The sequence below is a fragment of the Solea solea genome, chromosome 6 (genome assembly GCF_958295425.1).
Source record: "Solea solea chromosome 6, fSolSol10.1, whole genome shotgun sequence".
Lineage (NCBI taxonomy): Eukaryota > Metazoa > Chordata > Actinopteri > Pleuronectiformes > Soleidae > Solea > Solea solea.
Genome location: NC_081139.1, coordinates 12,159,366 through 12,178,176, shown reverse-complemented (window position 1 = coordinate 12,178,176; position 18,811 = coordinate 12,159,366). Strand labels below are relative to the sequence as shown.

At 39.7% G+C, this 18,811-nt stretch overlaps 1 protein-coding gene across 1 annotated transcript in view; it reads left to right on the top strand.

Moving 5' to 3' along the window:
* Positions 1-9,111: 9,111 nt before the first annotated feature.
* Positions 9,112-18,811, top strand: part of rspo4 (R-spondin 4) — a 32,826-nt gene continuing 23,126 nt past the window's right edge. Inside the window, exons 1-2 of the mRNA XM_058632020.1 lie at positions 9,112-9,598; positions 18,320-18,508. Of these exons, the coding sequence (XP_058488003.1) occupies positions 9,514-9,598; positions 18,320-18,508 (274 nt within the window). The 5' untranslated portion in view covers positions 9,112-9,513. The remainder of the gene's footprint in view (positions 9,599-18,319; positions 18,509-18,811) is intronic.

The following is an 18,811-nucleotide window of genomic DNA, read 5'->3' as shown; positions in this document are numbered from 1 at the left end:
AGGAGGCTTCAAAACTGGTTGAGGAACAGCCAGACTCTGCTACCAACATGAGGTTGTGGACGTCAGTTTCATGTCACAGGACATACTCCACGGCAAGAAGACACAAGGTAAGGCAAAGATTTCAAAGCAGATTGGGGTTCCAAGGTGTGTCGTTCACGCGCTTAGTAAAAAGTACAAAGGAACAGGCAACGCTGAGGATCGCAGACACAGGAATCTTAGTATGTTAGATAAAAGACACACCGTGCTTACTACTATTTCAAACTGAAAGATGTCTAGCAGCAGTGATAGATAGATAGATAGATACTTTATTCATTTCACAGAGAAATTCACAGTTCAGCAGCTCCAAGAATATGTTACAAAATAGAAACTTAAGAATCATGCAAGTACAGTCTAAATATAAAATGAAACATATATATAAAAAAAAAAATATATATATATATATATATATAAAAAATATAAAGACGTTGAAAAGAAATTAATTATAAATCAGAAGGTTGCGTCATTACAGTGCAGAGGTTTGTGCATGCACATGTACGTGTGTGTGTGTGTATGTGTCATGTATGATGCAGGTTGAAGAGTCATGGCATGGGGGAGGAATGATCTCCTCAGTCTTTCTCTGGAGCAGGACATTGACAGCAGTCTGTCACTGATGCTGCTCCTCTGTCTGTGTAGTGGATGGTGTGGATTGTCTATGATGGACAGGAGTCTGTTGAGTGGATGTCACACTGTCCAGTTCTGTGCCTACAACAGAGCCTGCCTTCCTTATTAGTTTGTCCAGGCGTGAAGCGTCCTTCTTCTTTAGGCTGCCCCCCCAGCACACCACTGAGTACAGGAGGGCACAGACTGGTAGAAGCTTCCTGCAGACGTTGAAGGATGCAAGCCTTCTAAGGAAGTACAGACGACTCTGTCCTTTCCTGCACAGAGCATCTGTGTTGGTGGTCCAGTCCAGCCAGGGCCGGCTCTTGGCATAGGCGATATAGGCGGTCGCCTAGAGCGCCACCTGCTGGAGGGGGCGCCGCGAGGCTTTTATAAAAAAAAAAAAAAAAAATATATATTTTTTTTTTTTCAATGAAAACAAATTTTCATTGTTTTAAATTTTTTAAAACAATGAAAATAAAAATGATTTTCTATTCCCAGTCGCCCTCATTTGTGTGTTCTCTCTTGAAAATAATAAATATTAACAAATGAATAAACAATAATGTTCCTAAAATGTGGTGCTGCTGAATCACATGACGGGTGACCTCAGGGTCAGAGCAGGGATCAGAGGTCAGGTCACAGACAGGTGAAGCTTTTGTTATTAACGACATGAAAAGGCCGTCCAAGCCCTCGGGAGCGCCCCCTCCCCAACACACACGGGGGGGGGGGGCGCCCGAGAGCAATCTCGCCTAGGGCACAAAATTAGGTAGAGCCGGCCCTGAGTCCAGCCTGTCATCCAGCTGTACTCCCAGGTATTTGTAGGTGTGCACCAACTCCACACAGTCCCCTTTGATGAGAACTGGTTCTGGGTGCACCCTGGATCTCCGGAAATCCACAACCATCTCCGTGGTCTTGGCGGTGTTTAGGAGCAGATGATTGCTGTCACACCATTTGACGAAGCACCATTTGACAGAGCAGTAGAACAATGAAGCATGGTGGAGCTTTCATGTAAGTTTGGTGCTGCATAGCTGTTCCCTTAATGCTAAGGCACTTAAGCAAATACTTATTCATCATGCAATACCATCAGGGAGGTCTCGACTTTATTCTGCAGCAGGACAACGATCTGCATGTCATTAAGAACTATCTTCACTGCTATAAAAAAGAACAAGGAGTCGTGGCAGTGATGTATGATGTGATGTTTGCACAGTATTATAAGTCACTAAGTAAATAAGCAAGTTTCAAAATGAGATGAGGCAAATTTGAAACTAACACATTTGTTCAGTAGTATTTAGGATCCATACAAGCCTTATTTTGGAGTATTTTACTACAACCACTGTTCTTGTGTTTTAATGCTCTACTCGACATCAGCAGCAACGTGTGACTTGATCTTGGTGTTGCATCTTTTTAAGCGTAATCACATTTCACAGGACAAATATTCTACCACCTGAACAGTTAATCTGAATTAACAAATAAATCCCTACTGATAGGAAATACTGCAGTGGAGCAGCAGCTGTCCTCCATGTGGAGGCCTTTATCACTCCTGCATGCCTCTCATATCCCGATGGAACGCAACCTTCCGTGAAGCTCCTGAATACCCAAGGACCAGGACAAGGATAAAAACACAAGGCTTGTGTAGCTAAGTTTTGAGTATTTTACAAAAGTGTGTGTATACTAATTGCTACCTGTTGAGGATCTTTTCTCACATAAAACAAATCCAGGCAAAACCTAATTTCTGAGGTGTAGGACTGATTTGAATTGTGGTTAGGTAAGGATTAGGGTTTGGCATTGACCGGCTATGGTTTAGGTTAGGGACAGTGTTTTCTTTAGGCTGTCAAAATGAATGGACGTCAATGCAGTGTCCTAAGAATGGCCGTGCAAACCCATATGTGTGTGTCCAGCTGTTAGAGATGTGATGTGCAGATAAGCCTGTGATGCCACCGCTTGCCACTAAGCAGCCTATAACTCACACACGCACACACGCACACACACACCCTGAGCATCTGTTGCACATTTTCCTTTTGTTCATGCTATGAGTAGATCCCCTTTGGTTCTCATGTCTCATGAGCATTGGCCTTTCTGAACAACTTTGCCTGTGTTTTCCAAAAGGAACAGCCTTCATGTTTCAATCTTTGCTCTTTTTTTGTCATCAGTTTCCTCATATCCGTTCCTCCAGTCCCCAGATCAGCACATTTTTAACGGAAGCCATGGGGAAAACAGAATGGAGCAGCCCTTATTTAGTGTCACCAGGTCATCTAAACACCTCAGAGGTAATTTAGTGGCTAAGAGTTATCGAGTCAAGGGTTCAAAATCATAAAACCACATTATAAGGCACACTGACAGGTGCCATCATTTAAGACTGTTAAGGGAATATTCCAGTTTTTTTGTAAGTGTGGATGAAAAGGTACTGATACCAAGTTTGCAACAACTGCACTGGAATCTTAATATGTTCACCACTTTATCACACCTTTCCTGACTCAAAACTGTCATTTTTTAACCACTGACCACCAAAGACCATCAAGCAAAACAACATTTTAAACTTGTGGGGGACACTGAAGCTGAGCTGCTAATCTGCTGCTGCTTCGATTGGCAAGTTTGTGTCCCTTGAAACACAAAATCAAGATAACACTACAGTAGCGACAATCCAGTGAGGAAGCAGTGTCTATATCAATACCAATTTCAAACATAATAAGATCAAATATCATTTGCAGACACTCTGAAAATGAAATCCAGGTGTAAATTGAGTCAAAGAGTGAACAGAACTGACAACATGTCATGAACCAGGTGTTGGAGCAGTACTCAATATATTATCTACTTTATTCTAAGTGGTAACAATGCAAAGGCTAAAGGTTTGATTGTTTATCGATTGAATGGCTGTTCCATTTTCAATATTTTACACACAAGCTGCATCCAGACCAAAAAAAGACCTGAAAAAGATTATCCACAGCAGCTCTTCATCTGGATTAAAACCAGAGACGCACACCTTCAATTTGTTTCACATACATGTACGCGTATGTTCACACACACACGCACACGTGAGCGCCTGCGAGCAAACTTTCCATGACCTTGCCTTTGAATTCCCCTTCCGTTGCTGGTTTCTTTCATCTGCCCACTGTGAAGGAAATGGTTGCAGTCTCACTCAGGGCTTTGGAGGCTGGTGTTCCTTTATTCTGTTACTGTTCATTCATGGTGAGGAAACATAATGATTTTACTAACAATCCATTCATCTCTTACAGAGCTGTAGAGAGGCCTGCGAGTCCATCTGCGTGCCCCGAACAACTGAACACTCTGCAACAATGTGGCTTAATAATCACAATAATAATAATAACAATAATCTGCACAAAATTCAAAGTAACAGTACCAAGTAGCATTTCAGAATGTCACATGTCATCTGTTGTGTGTGTGTGTGTGTGAAATGAGAGAAGCTCGGGACAAAGTGCTATGTTCCCAAAATGTGAGTATTATAATGGCCTGCAGATGTAACTCAACAGTCAACAATTTTTCTGGCAAACCTGCCCACTAGAGATTAGACAGAGGCTTGTGTGTGGACAGGTCACAGAAGCAAAATCACAGGTGCAAGTAATCGAATGCTGGCTCAGTTCCATTTTGCCTCCTCAGTTTCAGGGAGCATGCTGGTTCACCGTCACAGAGCCACCGTTAACTTGTGATCAGTAATACCTGTGTGCTTTACCTGCTCGAAAATAACAGCTATACGAGCTTGAACTATTTTGTATTAAACCGTTGGTATAGCTCATTTACTAAACCTCATATACTTGCATTTAAGACTGTAATATTTTCCTTTTACGTCTTCACTTGTCTCCTCCTCATAGTGTGGACACAAGGAAAAACTGCTAGCAGCTCACTGCTTAATGTCAAGCTAAAATGAGTTATTTCTCTATGTTTTTGTTGCTTTCATTTATATTGTGAACTATTTATCATAGATCAGATCAAAACAAACACTCTGATTTTGAAATGAAGTGAAATAATATTATTTCGGTGTCTTTTTCTCTGCTTTTCCCCTTACTAACCAAACTAGCCACTCAGTGGCCCTCAGGTCATTTGAGTTTGACTCCGCTGACTTCAAGGCTCACCTCATAAAATCTATTACTTGTTTGGTCCACGATATCTCAAGAATATGTGTGCTGTTTTATTCTATCGTAAGACAGTTTGTAAACCGCTCACTCTCCAAATTCCAAAGAGAGAGACTGCATTTTTCCATCCTTTTGTGTGACTTGAGTACATCTGATTACAAACACCAAAGTCGCAAGAGTTGAACTCAACAACTACACTGTTATGTAAAGTTGATCATTTTCTGTGTGTTTTTGTTTTTTCTGTGGGACGTGAGTGGTTTACAATGCGACACAAAGCTTAGTTTAAAGCAGCAAACAACACATCAAGATAATGTAAACTTCAGCTGGTGGAGATTTCAGTATATGTGTGTGTGGGTGTGTCCCAGCTGGCAGCCATGTTTTACGTCAGAGCGAGCCTCCACGTCGCAGGCTGGTTCTCTGCATGTCAGTCCAGCATACCACCACACTTCAGTTCAAACCATCCAAGTGTGTGTGCTAACAATGTATTTACATGCAGACTTCCAGCAGCTGGTTCTCAGCTAAATAATGGTCTGTCATTTGGCCAAAAAACCCAACAGCTTTGTATTTTGCAGTTACTATAATGGAGGAGCATTTGCACCCACTGGGATCCTGAACCTGTACACTTTAAATGTGGGACAGATTTAAACCAACTTACAGCTGTTCACATAAAAACAATACTATCAGGTAACTGTTCAGATAACCTTTTAGAATGTTTAGTGTTTGCTGGAAAGATGCATTTCAAAAGTCTCACTGCTGATTGTTACTGGTAAAAACGCTGTTACCAGTCGTTGTTGTTTCCTGACGGTGTTTGTTCTGACCGAACATTTTAAGCATACCCAAGTCAAGACATCCAATAAAGCATTTCAGTAAATCAGATCAAAATTCCACTTTAGCATGCAGACCTCTTTCATGGCTGTTAATCTAATTGTTTTTTGGACTCAAATGCCCTGCATTCTGCATATTTCACTTGGCTGTTTCTATGGAGTTTGATGTTTCTGCTCTATAAAGCTTAATTTGTCCATTATCGAATGGCATTCCTGATTGTTATTGTGTATGTGAGTTTAGACAGCAGGGCTTAGTGAGAAAAGGTAGTTATACGACACCTAACCATTTAGTTTATTTATACTATTTCAGTAAAAAAGAAATAATGATGATGATAATAAACAATATATCATTTATATTCCTGCATCCTCCTAAGTTTATTAACTGTGTAAAAAGACCAAATACCAGTTCTATTGGATACATTGGTAACATTATGTTGGTGCCTTTATTAACTCATATTGAAGTAAAAATTCTATTTTTTTGAATGAACAGTTTCTTCTGTGATAAAGAGAGTGGTTTCACAACCTAAGACATATCATCAGAGCAGCATCTGTCGCAGGTGCACTGAGCAAGGCAACAGCGCTAACCACTACAAAGACAAAAACAAACTGGATATGCAAAAAATCTGATTTTCTCTGGTAGTCTAAATCAAGTCACTTCAGATGAGGACGGACATTCATTTGGCTGAAGTATTATTACTGCTCAAGTCTGGAGGGACGAGTCGGGGTTTAAAATACTGCAGCAGGTTGAGAAGCTGATTAGCTGCTGCAAAGGTGGCGTGATGTGAGCAGGAGCCAGGTAAGCAACACATACAGACGCACTTGGACATACACACACACACAAGGACAGCAGGGACAAACAACCACATAAGGACAGGGTAAAAGGGAAAGACTGTGACAGCATCATGTTTTCTATGCCCATATGGTCGTATTTTGCTATAAATGTGTTGGCACAATAAAAATATGGTTGGCTTTAGGATCTGCCAAAAACTAACCTAATATTTTTTACTCACAGTTCAGAGTGACTCTGGTACATACGGCTTCCAGGAAATATGCTGCACTCTAAAGTCTGTAGTCCATATGCCAAAGAGACCACTTGGGAGCTTTTGGGGCTCATCACATGCATTCATGTACCAGAGTCAGACAACAGTCTCAGAGCTTGTTAGCCTGATATTACTCCTGTTTCCTGCTGTTTTTGGATGTCAGATAGAGCCGCTGCTGCAGTGCGGTTTAATTACACAACTTTCAGTGCTTAGTGTTAATAATCTTGTAAAAGTGTTTTCTGTTCTAAAATAGCCAATGGGTGTGCTGCAACAAATGTGTGGTTGAACTCAGACACATAACTCGATTGACGTGTGTAACTTGATGATCAAAGTCCAACTGACTATTGTTTAATAAAGTAGAATCTACAGAATCCTACCTATCTGTACTCATTTTGTAGTTTTACCTAACACCAGCCTATATCAACATACAACTTATTTGGTTAAAGAACAATTTTTTAGATATGTTGAAGGGGTGGGAATGTCAAATTCACCGTTAGCACCCACACCCCGAACTGACATGTTTTGCAATAATAAATGAAATTGACTGATTTTACATTTTTGATTGTCATAACTTTTTTTAGGCCATATCTCAGGTTCAAAAGAACCAAACTCTTGACATAAAGCAGCTTCTGTTTGAAGCACATGATCAAGTTTCTCCTCAGGTGTTTTTGTTGCTGCCTATTATATGAGAACACTGACCCAGTCACATCACTAATGTCAGACAGAGGCGGCGAGCTGCATGTGCCAATGAAAGTTCTCCAAACTTTATGTTTCTCTTGTTATTTCACCACAGGCCACCGTTTACTCTGTCCAACCCCATAAAAAGCCTGTGGCTGCAAAACATCTACATAAAACTTACAGCCAGGCTTATTGTGGGAGCCTGGTATCACCACAGGAGTTCTATTATTGCTAAACGTATGGGAAGGGAAATAAATTATAATTGTATACTATGCATTTATGACTTATTTCTGACCGAATTGATTTTTTGTAATTCTTATTTGCAATTTTAACAAGTAGTTTGACATTTGGCCGCACAAGGGATAAAAGTATGTGACATGAGACATACACAAGTATTAATATAACATTTAATGCAGTTTGAGCAAAATAAAACTCTGCAAGTACATTTAATTATTTTCATATAAATGATTAAAAATAAGAGAATAATATCACATAGAAAAAACCTGTGTGTGTGTGTTCATAGATCAGAGAAGAGAGTTTTAAACTACAGAAGCAACAACCCTCAGAAGTCGTCTTTTTGAGCCAGGAGCCAGAAATAACCGATAATCCCCCCCCCCCTTTCAGACGACTTTGGATTTCTTTAATGTTGGCAGGTGCCTCCGCGTGTTTGGCTCTGAACATTATTAAAAGAATCCCGAAGCCAGCGTAAACAAAATAAGGAGCGGGGAAAAATGCATATTTAATCATCTCCATGACAGTTATAGACACAGTGGAGCTAAGTTTAGCACGACTTAGGCCGATAAAAACAGGAGTGGAGCAAATCATTGTTTTTACGTGCTGGTGAAAGCAAGGAACGTCGAGTTTTTGTGAACGAAAGTGTAACAGAAACACACATTTATCAGAACTCCATCTGCGTCAGAAATAAAAGCCATTTTTAAACCTTGGACAATTACATTCCATCCAGCCGAGGCAGTTTATCACAACAGGTGTGCAGCATTTCAAGGTTTAAATGAACTGTAAAATTATACCTTTATTATTACCTTTATTATCCACCCAAGAGAAAGCAATTGTAGCTAGTTCTTGTTGCAAAAAAAAAAACTGAAAAGATCCTTAAATCCATTTTAATTAGAGAGGGAAAAAGTTTTTTTTTCTGTACACAAAACTACATTTTTGTTTCAGCTAACATCATGAGATATCATTTTCCCATCTCTTAAAAATAAGTTAACATAGGACAACATGCTAACACATATGTCAGTTTGCTAAATGTTGTAAAAGATAACTTATTTGTTATAATAAATATTGTTATCATTATAATAACTGGTAATAGTCAGTGTATATGCAGAGTGTTTGGATGATTCATCCGATGTACTTTATCCTAACTAACTGAACAAACATCATATAGATTTGATTAATAGCTTAATGTACTTATACCTTAACACCACCACTTAAGATTGAATGTTCCCATTATTTAACAGACAACTTGTTGCCCCAACACACAAAACTAATCAACTCCACAAACGTATTGTAATAGGCTAGGATGAAAGTCATGCTCTTCCCCAGCTGCTTTTCTTCCTCTGTTGGTCAAATTAAGTTTGACGACTGCTACTATTTAATATCATTTCTACAGAAAACAAAACAGTCCTGTACAGGAAAACAAAAGTAAACAAGAGTAATAAAAAGAAGAGACCGAAACAACACTAGCGAGTAGGAGGGGGCTAAAGATCAGGCTGGAAATATGGAACCACTTAGGCCCCGAGAGCCAATAAAGGGTTAAAGATGGCTATGGGATAAGTGGGGCTCGTTTATCGCAAATTTGACAGTGGTAGTTAAATGGTGAGTTTTCACTCCAAGCAACCAGTCTAGGGAAGTAGATGAGGCACAGCTCTCCACACCTCTGGTGTTTCTCACTCTGCTCTGCTCCGCTTTTGTTTTTTATGGCCGCCTGTCTCTTCATCTCTGCCCTAAATCTTCTGTGTGAAAGTGGACAAAAAGGAGAGGAGGATTTGTTTTCTTCTGTCTCGCCTCTCTTCCCTCACCTTAACAGTCACCGTTTTCATCGCTGCTGTGGGCCTGTGAGATCACTTCATCCTCATCCATCGCTACAGCTTTTAAACCCCTGCCGTTGGTCTTTTCCCCTCTCGCCTCTATCGCTCCCTTGCTTTGGAACTAAATCTTCTACCTGAGCCCCTGGAGTCCCTGCAGATGTCCACAGCCTGGCACTGAAGCGGGCGCTTGACAGCAGCCCAGATGCATTTGCGACTCTTTGCCTTTGTGATATCCTTGCTATGTGAGGTGATCAGAAGGGGGTCTGGAGTCATACAGAAGCAAAGTGGTGAGTATGCAGCATGGATTGTTTTTTTTGTGTGTGAGGTTGCAACTTTACAAATTACAATTTTTTTCTCTATTAATTATTGTAAATTCTCCTTTTTTTATATTCCTATTGGTTTTAAAGATGAAACAGGACTTGATTGGATTCTGTGCATAATACACAATGACAACGTACAGAAATTCTAGTTACATTTAAATTCCTGATACATAATATCAACTTAAATTTATGAATAATTAACATATATAATTGACATTACAGAGCTACATGTGTACCATGAGGTTGCAGATTACCAGTTATCTGTTAGATTTTTAGATTAAGTTCATATCTGAAACAAAAACAAAAAACATTTATGACATCAAGTGGATGCTGCAGAGGTTGAGCCATTATTATATTTTACATTTGATGACAAGGTTTTCCTCCAAATCCAGAAACAAAACACTTAAATATTTATTTGCAAATCACAGTGAATGTGGCGCATCAATAAATCTTGAATCCATTTTGTTTCCCTCCTACAACGTTTTTATGTCTTCATGCAACTCACAGTTATGAGTGGCTGAAATGTCACTCCACAGAGGTGGGAAATCAGATTTTGTGGCTAATGAATCTCCTTAAAAACCCTTAAGTCCTGACCACATCCACGCAGGTATGTGGTGACCCTCACGCTCGCCGGCGTCTTGCATTTCCTCAGGAATTTGGGAGTAATAGAGGGGGATTCGGTCTCAATTGCGCTGTCAATTTTGGCTTCCGACGTTTCCCTCTGTGCCCACTCAGACAATCAGAGGTGAAGTGTTCAATAATGATTAGAGGGGCTGCTTGAAGCCATCGGGTGTTCAAGATAATAGGCTGTGTAGCAAGACTGCGTAGTTACAAATATAGGAGGTTTATAAGGTCAGTCAAAGAGGAAAAGAAAAAAGTCGAGCGACTTAAGAATTGCACTGCAAAAAGCAGGGTGTTGAATTAAAATAGCTTTATAATGTTAATTCACCAAGACAAGGCATCTATTAAGAAAGTGATTATAAGTCTAGGTTAAAAAACCTTTTCTATGTGATGTCAGTAGTACAAATGATAGGGAATGGACAAAATAGACATATACATGATTCATTTTTTTTAAAGATATGTACAATTATTAAATTAATGTTGCCTGAAATTATACTTAACTATTGCAGAGAAATGCTTTTAGACATTCGAGATACAGTAAATGGATCCCAACTGCCTGAGGTTAGATATTGTTTTCAGTCTGAAAGGCAAAATGCTGCTCGTCGGCTTGACAGGTTGACCCGCTGTTAAAATTCATCACTTCACACCAAAGATAATTAGGTTGTCTTATTCATCCTCTCTCTTCAACCCCCACCACCCCCCTGTTTCCTCTCCTTCATTGACTACTGCGACACACACACACACGCACAAGCTTGCTGACCCAAATGTCCCACCTTTTCACCCTCTGTCACATCTGGACTTGGTTGATTTGGCTGTGAATTAACCACACACAGCTGAAAAGGCTTCAGAGCAGGAGAGCTGAACTGTAGAAGTTATTAACTCGTTATCATGTCCATTAGTGCTAGTTGTGTTTTTATAAGATTACAGTGGATAACGTTTCAGCACCTGAGACTGTTTTACTGAAGAAATCAAAGGGAGCAACAAAAAAGAAAAAACAAAAAAATGCTAATATGTCCCCTTGCTTGTGTGTTCAGAGACAAAATTTGAACACTGTTTTGTATTCCTCTAAAATTCTAGTCATATTGTGCCAATTCATCAATAATCACAGGAATGATCAGTTATTTTAGAACCATAAATGCAGTCTGTTCACCTCTGACTGTGTGTGCGTTTGTACCACCTCAAGTATGATTTAATCGTTTTGTTGAGCTTTTGAGCATGTTTTCTCTTCTCAGTACGTTATGATTGCTGGAAGAACATTTTATCGTCTAAAGCTGGCGTAAGTGACATATTTTTGGAGTTACTGATCAATTATTACATAATAACCTTTCAGCATAATGTAAATTGTATGTCTAAGACTTCTGAACCTCCTCTGTTAGCATGCAGTCTCTGGGAAAAAACTTGGCCTATGATGACAAATAACAGAACACACTGTGCTGGTATTGACTGTTCTACTAAACAGCTGCACGCATACGCACCATCGGTGGAAAGGGCGCTACTCCACCATTGGCTACGATTGCTTAAGCTTACAAAACGACCTAAGAAAGGGGGAAAATTAGTCTTAAAACACAATAAACACGATCAAATGTGCGCTGGTATCGACAAAGCATTTCAGAAACGGGGCGATTGCCTCGAGTCATCTGTCACATATTACGTGTGCATCTGTCTGTACTCATCTGTTGGGTTCAGCTCAGGACAGAGAGTCTCCATCCCAAAATGTTAGCTTTTTTTATAACCTGGAGATGACACTTAATCAACTCAACAAGCTGCTGGCTATTGTTCAAGCCGCCCTGCCCATCAATACGTAAATGCAAGGAAGGCTATTTATAATGTCATGTATACCAGTTTCTACTTTTAAGTTACTCCACCTCATTGCGTCTATTGAATGGATGAAACTTGTTAGTCATTAGGCTGAAAAATCTGCTGATCAAGGCCAATTACTGATTAAGACAGTGGGAGAGTAGAAGGCACCCAGAGAGCACACACTCATCTCAGTTTTCCACTGTTTCAAATCAAAGAGGGATGTGTATCTGCATCACCACTGAAACTGTATCTTTTCTTCCTCGGGCCATGACCTACATCCCGAGAAAATGTAATCAAAACCCATCCTTAACTTTTTACCAGACAAAACGCTGGCAAAAACAATAAAGAGTATCTAATGAGACAAATTAGACAGTGAAGAGAGAAGTATCTAAATAGGCCAATGATAGTCCTATTATAACATGATATTTTTGGGGGTTTTGCTTTCTTGGCTCACACTGGAGTCATTTCTTGAGAGAAAATACGAGGAGAGACATTTAATATGACAGGAGTGAACCAGGAACCAAGTTCTGCACATTAAAAAATAAAGATATAACACAAGAGCACATTTTAGTGATCAGAGGCATCACTGACCCAGCTGCATTCACATGTCCAGACATGAGCATGAGTAGGTACCACACATCTGATTTATCACATCACCCCCACCTGGCTCATTTTTCTGGTCAATACATATATTATGGTGCATTGTGGGTATTTTGGCTCCATCTACAGAGGTGGTGGCTGCTGTCTTTTAGTGGAAAAACACACACTGAAACAGAATTCCTGTTAAAGACGGGTGTCAAATTGCACCACTCCACCCAATCACACCCTTTTATTGGTCACAAGGCATGGATTGATGAGTCACAACGTGATGTGAATCAAGATGTAAAGCCAATGATTAAGTTACCAAATTGTAAAATGTGGTTTGCACCACAATCATAAAATCCCTAAATGAGGGAATATCTTCTGAAAGCAGAGTTTCCAACCATTCTCAAGAGTCCAGACACTTAGGAGACGCAGCGCCAAAGCGTCAGAGTCAGCTTTTTCGTCTGCAGGATTGGAATTAATGCAATTTTTTGGGAGGATATTAATATGAGTTGTTGTTTTTTTTTTTTTTATTTAATCTCAAAACGATTCTCCAGAGTTGGTGAGTCCAATAAACCATTAGAACACATTTATTTTGTTGCCTCTGTACTTTCATTGTAAACCAATTTCCTTTACTTTTTTACCTTTAACACATTATCTAAATTCAGTTTTAGCGTGTAAGTCCCCTTTACTTGCGAGCATGTTTTGTGGAAATCCCAACAGAGCTTGTTACACCTGGTGCTTGTTAAAAACCCTGTGCAATCTCATGCAGGGTCAGAGGTTACAGTTTTACGCTACCTAAACCTGCCGCTCCTCTTAGAGTCCCTTAAGCCTGCAGATCGATAGCACATGTGTAGAGAACTGTTTTTCAGACAATGGATCAGGGCCTCAAAGTGAGGACCCAAAGCTCAGTGAAATGGGTCCCTGGGTTATTCTGAGGAAATCTGCCCTTTTTTCCTCTTCACTGAACTCTTCAGTACATAGTCTTCGTCTTTTCTTCTCTCTTCCTCCCTGACTGTAACTTTGCTCAGCTGAGCTGAGCTGAGATGACTTGTAAACATGCATTAGGTACATGCAGGTTCAGAGGTTCAGAGGTCTAATACCCCAATGCAAAACGCAGATTGCAAATTTGTTTAAAATATGAAACAGCTGCTGTTTTACAGTGGTTCCTCTCTTCTCCCAGATAGTGGGAGAATTGTTGATGTCAATTCTGAAAGGTTTCCAAAGACAGGTATTTACAGAATTTGTGTCAGCTGTGATAACAAATTTGTCATCATTGGCCGAGAGGGACTCGCCAAGTTCAAAGGCTCCTCCAAAGATGAGACATGGTTTGTTTTGGCCAGAATTTGAAAGACAAATCCACACCATCCTTTGAATCACTATCTTCCATAATCCACTGCACACCTTGGGCAGTATAGCAGTTAATTATGGACTGTAAATAATGATGGACGACGTGTCTCTATTTGAGTGGAGCCAATTTGTAAGGAGATTTGATTGTAACTTGTATGTGGAGTAAGCAAATGATACTAGATGGGCCTCTAGATCATCCACTCCCAAACTTAACAATGTCAGGGCCCAGTTGAGATTCTGAAAATGTTCAATTATTTATTATTTATTTCATACACCCTGCATATCTCACTGTATCAACACTTAATGTAATTATCAGTAAGTTGTGTTTTCTTTATATATACTTGTTGTGTTTAGTGAAGAGTAAGTGGAATTTATGTTTTACTTTAATTTAAATGGCAAAATTAAATATTTAACTTTTTTTCGAAGTTTAGAGTACAAACTTTCAAAAAAAATTAAAAAGAAAAGTAGAAAACTTTATGATAAAACTCAATATAACATAAGTGGAATCACTAAATCAGTGGTTCTTGAACTTTTATAGCTACAGCCAACCAAAATCAATCAAATTCCCAGTAAAACAAATCCATCCACCTGACACAATCTGTATCATAAAATATGGGCTAAAAAAAGAGGGAGACAGAGAGAGACATTTGTATTCCTAAAGTAAACTGTTCTACTGCTGATTCAGCTCAGCAACAATAAACACTAAAGTGTCTCACACATTAGAGCTTGCACTTATTTTTTTTTTTTTTTTTTAAATCATAGCCGCAATCGTGTGAGACTGTGTGCACCTGTTCCATCACAACCTCTTTTTTTCTAGCAAAGTTTGTCATATTTCTTCAGTTTTTCTTTAAGCCTTTGTCTCTTTATCTATCTTTTATAACATCAGTCTCTGTTGTTGGCTCGTTAAGTAATTTTCAATGTTTCTTTATGATTTATTTGTGCTCAACTTTGACAGGGATATTTTATTACAAGTCTGCAGAAACACAGCATGTTTTCGGACTATTTTTCTGCTGCCGATGCACGATCAGATCTAGAGCGCGGCTCGGGCCGCATTTTTCTGCCAGAACCCAACTGAGCTCAAGAAATTATGGACCGAACCAGACATGTGTCTTGTATTTTTTGTTCCAAGCCTGATCCAAACCTGACACAGTTGGAGTAAGCGAAAACATACTATGACGGTCCCGGTGGCTGTAGCTCTTATTTATGGTTACAGCAAAGGACAAATGTAATCGGTCACACCTTAAGAGTTTTCAGCAGCTGTTATACTATATAATAAGTATATTAGTATGGACTCACCATGAATCAGTTATTATCAATCAACATTTGTAATAAACTAATTTATGTTTGATTGAACCTGACCGAGTCTGGCAAGAATTTTTGGATTTGTGGGTGTGTGTATATTTATATATATATATATATATATATATACATATATATACGTATATATATGTATATATAAATGTACTCTGATCAAACCAGTGGTTTAAATCTGGGGACACACTACACGACTCTTTTCAAAAAGACTTACACAGTAACAGACAGATCTTTTTATGAGAACTGAATGACTGAGGATCTGTAGCTCATGAGGGATCAACTGAAGCCAACTGAACGCATCAAACGCTGGCGTAAACTCTCATGAGAGCGACCATGTCTACGAGAGTGACAGTTTAAAAGGGTAAACAAACATCACCATCGTTGTTTTGATATTCCTGCTACTTCCTGTTGCCTTTGTCTTCTGACGCTATTTCCTTTATCCCACCGACTCTTCTTCATTGCCTATTGGCAACATGCGTTTGCAGCTGTGTCGGTAATCAGTACACACTATCTGAATGCGTCCAAAGTGGGCTTAAAAAATTCAAACGTGTTTGAGGTCGGGTCTGTTACCCTCACTCACTTGCCGATTCGAGTCTTTACCCCTCACACACTAACTGATTTCTGTGCAAACTAGCCATGCAGACTGTCCCCAAGTAGAACTGACTGGAGCAGACTCTGCCCAAGTGTAAATTGTGGGTAAAATCAAGGACATATCTTGTAGTGTGTCTCCAGTTTAAGTGGAACAAATGTCTTTTGAAATGATAATCAGTTTTGCGTTTGGTTCTGACACGTTGCTTTGTGGTTTTTATTTGATATCCAAGAGAGGGGAGAGAGAAACTCACAGCTGCTGGCACATTTTCTTTCAGCTGATGGAGCTGCTGTGGGATTGTCAGAAGATCCACCTTATTACACCTGTTCTGATTCTTGTTGGTTTTCAGCTGCTATTCTATTTTGAAGTGCCTTGAGAAAACGTCAGTTGTGATTTGCCGCTTTGCAAATAAAATTCAAATCAAATAGAAAATATTTGATTTGATTGGGCACAAATGTCCCAAAATAAAAGTATTTAGATTTTTATGTAACTCATGACAACACAGACTGTCTCTCACAAACTCACTCAGATCTAAGGCAGATCTCATCAGTGGTACTTTGAGCAGAGTTGAATTCAATCATTCAGTGTTTATGTGTGTTGTTTTTTATTAGGATTTTTTTTCTCCACAACAATTTAAAGTCAGTCTGTGCATCCCACACAAGAGGAGTCATGTGACCAGGAGTATCTGAGTTCACACCACATGAATGGCAACAATGGGGGTGATGGCAATGAATGACTTGATATGACATGCTATCTACTTTTGAATCTAAAGATGGTGGTTGAGACCATAAAAAAACTAAAACCCAAGCAGAAACCCATGGCCCCTTAAGGGTATCAGGCCTCTACTGGCACTTAGCACACAAATGCAAGAATAAGCAAGCATGGCAAACCACTATCCTCTACAGAAGAAGCAGCAACACCTTCCCACAGAAGGTCAATCACGAGTGTCCTGTAATTGATCATTTCCCAACATGTTAAATACAAGCACTGCATATGCAATCGCTAACAAACAACAATCCCCAAATTACCCAACTTCTAGTCTGCAGGTCCAGTTGGTGAGTTTGCCATTGACGCCTTTAGTAGCTTTAATGTAGCTGATGAACATGTTTAACATAACAACAGAAAATGTTGTTTTCCAAGTTTAAAATGACTTGAGGAATGAGGAGATACAAATGATGCTCTGTACAAGCAGGGCTGTTCATTTTGGAGCTGGTGATATGCTCTGTGCAGGCTTTCAAAGACGTTCAAATGCTGTATTTTGTTTGACGGAAGTTAGTTACATAAGCTGTGACCTTTAATGACTTCCACTGGTGATGTGATTTAATCAGAAGTCAGAATGTCTGCAGTCAGCCACAGGTACTTTAAGAGGATCAGGCTCGGTGATCATTCAGACTCACGCATACACCTCTTACCTCCGGAGCAGATTTAGTCCATCTTTCCATTCCTCTTATCTTCACCCTACCCAATTTTCCACTCCACCTTGCCCGTTTTTTTTTTCCATACCCCTCCTTATCCCCCATTCCCATTCCAGCTGAGTCTCCTGTGTCGCTGGGAGCAGACATCTCAACTCACCTTTAATAATAAGAATAATAATAAGAGGACTTACTTTGGCTTAGATGAAATCCTGACTCTCATGCTACCAAGTATAATCGGTCTTCAGATCTCTGCAATAACCTTGTCAAGGGTGAGTGCACATCGAGTGCCAGAGGAACAGAAGTGAATAGAATGTTTGTGTTTTTATTCAGTGTGTTGAATGAGATACTAGATTATGAATCCTATAGACTGACAAGCATCAGCCACATATCATGTTGTCCAGTAATCAATAATTATTGAAGCACGGGATGTTTATTTCAGAAGCAAAAACAAATATTGTTTGTTGTTTTGGAAACGGTTGGAATATTTCAATTGCTGTTATCATTAAATTGTGATAGATAGCCAATGAATCAAATATGATACAACAATTATTATGATAATGGAAAATCTTTGGTATTTTTCCCTTGTAATTCTGTGATGTATGCTGCTGAGGAGAATGTTGTACTTCTTTTTGTGGCATGGACCCGGACGCAGACGTTCCATAGTGCCAATGCAGGCGATGCAGAACTGCTCAGGATTTGACAGAGGTGCCATTCACCCTGTTGTATGTGGATGTACCATCAAAATAATCTTGGAAACATTACTTGAAGGCTGAAATCCTACACTGAGTCACTTTAAATACACTGGGGCTTTGTGTAAACGTCTTCCCGTCTACAGTATTTGCACATATTTAGGAGCTCAGTGCTGGATTGTTCATGGAGTGCAGAAATTCTCCTGGTACCATGAGGATTTGTGATGTCTCCTTCTCCACATTCCACCACCCCACCACCCTCTTATCCTTTTCTTCTTCTAACCTGTCTTCTGTCCTAATCTTCTGTGTGTTGTGTTGTGTTGTGCAGCTCACAGAGGGACATCAGTGGACTGCCGGAGCTGTCTGGAGTGTTCCCGTGACAACGGCTGTGTGCGCTGCCCTGAGCGGCTCTTCCTGTTCCTGCAGAGGGATGGAATGTCCCACCACGGAACCTGTCTCCATGCTTGTCCCGCTGGACACTATGGACAGAGAGGGAAGGACATTAACCGCTGCATGAGTATGTTTCTCTTTCTGTCTGTCTGACTGACATTATGTCTCACTGTAATCACACAGAGTAATAATTGGGTCTCAAAGTGTATACTTTTTTTCTTGGATGAAAACAGTAACAATAACTACTCACGGTTTACATATATTTAGATACCTCAGTTGCATGATTCATCACAGATACAAACACCTACAGCCTCACAAGAAAATGCTTTTATTCTACAAATATAAGAGTCCGAAGAAGCATGTCCTGCCATCAGCTGCAAACCAATCCACCACCAATTACATCCCATTCCTGATCACCTGACATCAGTAA